Here is a 2,360-nt window from a genome sequence, read left to right as displayed (position 1 = left end):
AAAAAAAAAAAAAAAAAAAAGAAAAACGACGAGAAGTTAGTGACGGCCACGAGAGCGCTCTCGATGTGTTCTTCGGGATTCTGATTGTTCAGAAACGAGCGGCGTCGATCAGGATCGATTGCGCAACGAACCGATTCACCCTCGACGGCCTCGAGAATGCTCGAGCAATCGGCTCTCTACCACCCTCGAAAGTGGTAACCTGATTATCCACACCATGAATGAATGGGGAGAATAAAGACACGGTTTTGCTTGGGAAAGAACGGTTCTGATTTTTGATGAGTCCGGGGAACGGAGTGTTTTTTTTTTTTGATGGTGTTATCCGTTTCTCAAAATAGATCGTGACGCCCAATTCTTTATCGAAAGAAGTGATGATTTCTCCTGATCTTTGCTGATCCGTCGGGAAACTTGGCAAGAATATTTTTTTATTTGCGTATACACGAATTCGATTCGATTCAAATAGACAATTTTACGAAGGAAGGGAATGCTTTTAATTTCCGTAAACGGGAAAAAAGTTCGCGTTGAATTTTAAGGGATGGAGAAAACGTTAATTACGAAGAATCCTCTGCAGTTTAATAATAAATTAATATATTGAAACGATGAGAGGAAACAGGGATAATTCGTTTAGAAGGAAAGATTGTTGTTTGAGAACAATTTTATAAAAAAAAAATGTTGTCAAAATGTTTATAAAAAGTTTTTAAGAAACTTGCCCAATTACATTACTTACTTTTCCTACAGTATCTCTCCTCTGTCATCTAACAATGTATAATTGATACAGAAGGAAAGAGAAGAGAGGAGAAGAAACGAAACGAACGTTTAAATATTTTGCTAATCTCTCCAAAGAAACTTTCGCAAGATCAACAGCGAGGAATTTGCTAATCCACCAGACACGAAGATTTCCGTTCATAGGGGAGAGACACGAGGGAGGGGTAGTATCGTTAATTAAACGCGACCACGGTATCATAAGATGGAACGAAGGTTAAACAAGGGGGAAGAATGGAGCTGACTTCACGTCTGACGTGCTAATATTCGCTCGGCCAAGTAGCTACGTTAATTACTGTCAAATCGAGAAGCGGCAAATGAAATAATTACTAGGCGTCGTAACTCTTCGAGATCGTAGCCACCTCTAATTAACGTACGAGATATCACAGACTCTCGCGGCGTGGACCTCGTTTTTTCGATACCTTTCTAGTGTACAAGAGTAGGATGCTTCAATTTTGATTGATAGTTACAAACTTTTCTTTGCGATACTTTAATCTTTTTTGAAAGATTTGTCGCAATGATAAAGTTTCTAGCTTTTTCTTGGAAATAAAAAATTAATCGAAGAGATTTTATTTAGGAGGTTTCAATAATTCTAGAATTTTTCTTAATCACCTAAAAAAAAAAATTCGCTCGTTCTCTAAAAACTTCGATGATTCGTTACAGGGGACATTGTTCTTCATGGATTCATCAGATCAGACCTCTTTACATTTCGATGTTTATTAAATTTTTATTTCGACGAAACGATGATATTCAATTTCAATAAGCAAAACGAATGAATTTCAATAGTAAAAAATATTTTTAAAATATGAATTTGGACATGAAACAAACGCAACGAACATATCGCAATAATAGATAAATATGTGACGATAAATTTTCTTTTCTTTTCTTAATTACAACGATAAAGGAAAGGAAAGAAGACGTAAAGAGAAAAATTTAATCAACTTACCAAGCTGCTCGCGTGCCAAAGGAAACGGAGCCAAAGAAGCCAGAAATCTTACCTGGAACAAAAATTAATATATTTTTTTAATTTAGTAAGACACCCGTGCCAAAAGTTGCGTGCATCTGTAAAAAAAAAAAAAAGAAAAAAAGAAAAAAAACAGGGGGTGCGAATCTTCAAAACAAACCAATTAATTTTCCAGTCTCGATTCAATGATTTGTTTGTCGAATATTTACAAAAGAAAGAAAGAATGAATGAAAGAAAAAAAAAAAAGAACATTTTATATTGAAATAACGAATGGGAAAAAATATACGTCGCATTTTAAAAAACTTAACAAATTTTCATTCGAGCACCACGAGAAATAATTAAAAATTACTAAAAAAAAAAATTATTATACGTTCATAGCGTAGCGTAGCGTTTTCATTTCAGAAAAAAATATACATTTTAAGCTATAAAATTAAATTCTTTTCCTCGTGTACGTTATGTATTCAGCTTTGTGAAAGGAAAGATTACCAAAAAAACTTGGCAAGTTTTTCTACGTCATTAGTGCATATTTATATACGTTTATGGAATTACGAAACCGAGTAAAAAATATTCTTTACGCGAAAACATCAAATCTTCTGCAACTCGGCAACACGATTTTTAAACATGTCTCTCCGCGTTA

At 34.3% G+C, this 2,360-nt stretch overlaps 1 protein-coding gene across 16 annotated transcripts in view; it reads right to left on the bottom strand.

Moving 5' to 3' along the window:
* LOC102680558 (polypyrimidine tract-binding protein 2) overlaps positions 1-2,360 on the bottom strand; it is a 503,794-nt gene that overhangs the window by 275,166 nt on the left and 226,268 nt on the right. For 9 of the 16 annotated variants that reach the window (XM_006610300.2, XM_006610303.2, XM_031515493.1 and 6 more), the window contains one exon: positions 1,706-1,757. The exons of 6 other annotated variants lie outside the window; for them this stretch is intronic. Coding sequence is in view for 4 of the 10 variants with exons in the window: in XM_006610290.2 (XP_006610353.1) it covers positions 1,706-1,757 (52 nt within the window). In the remaining 6 variants the exon portion in view is untranslated. Of the gene's footprint in view, positions 1-1,705; positions 1,758-2,360 lie in introns of those variants that run through there. One more of the 16 variants, XM_031515490.1, reaches the window with a different exon arrangement.

This window comes from Apis dorsata, unplaced genomic scaffold (assembly GCF_000469605.1).
Source record: "Apis dorsata unplaced genomic scaffold, Apis dorsata 1.3 scaffold_73, whole genome shotgun sequence".
NCBI classification, from domain to species: Eukaryota; Metazoa; Arthropoda; class Insecta; order Hymenoptera; family Apidae; genus Apis; species Apis dorsata.
The sequence above is the reverse complement of the archived record's forward strand: the minus strand, read 5'-3'. Positions and strand labels throughout refer to the sequence as shown.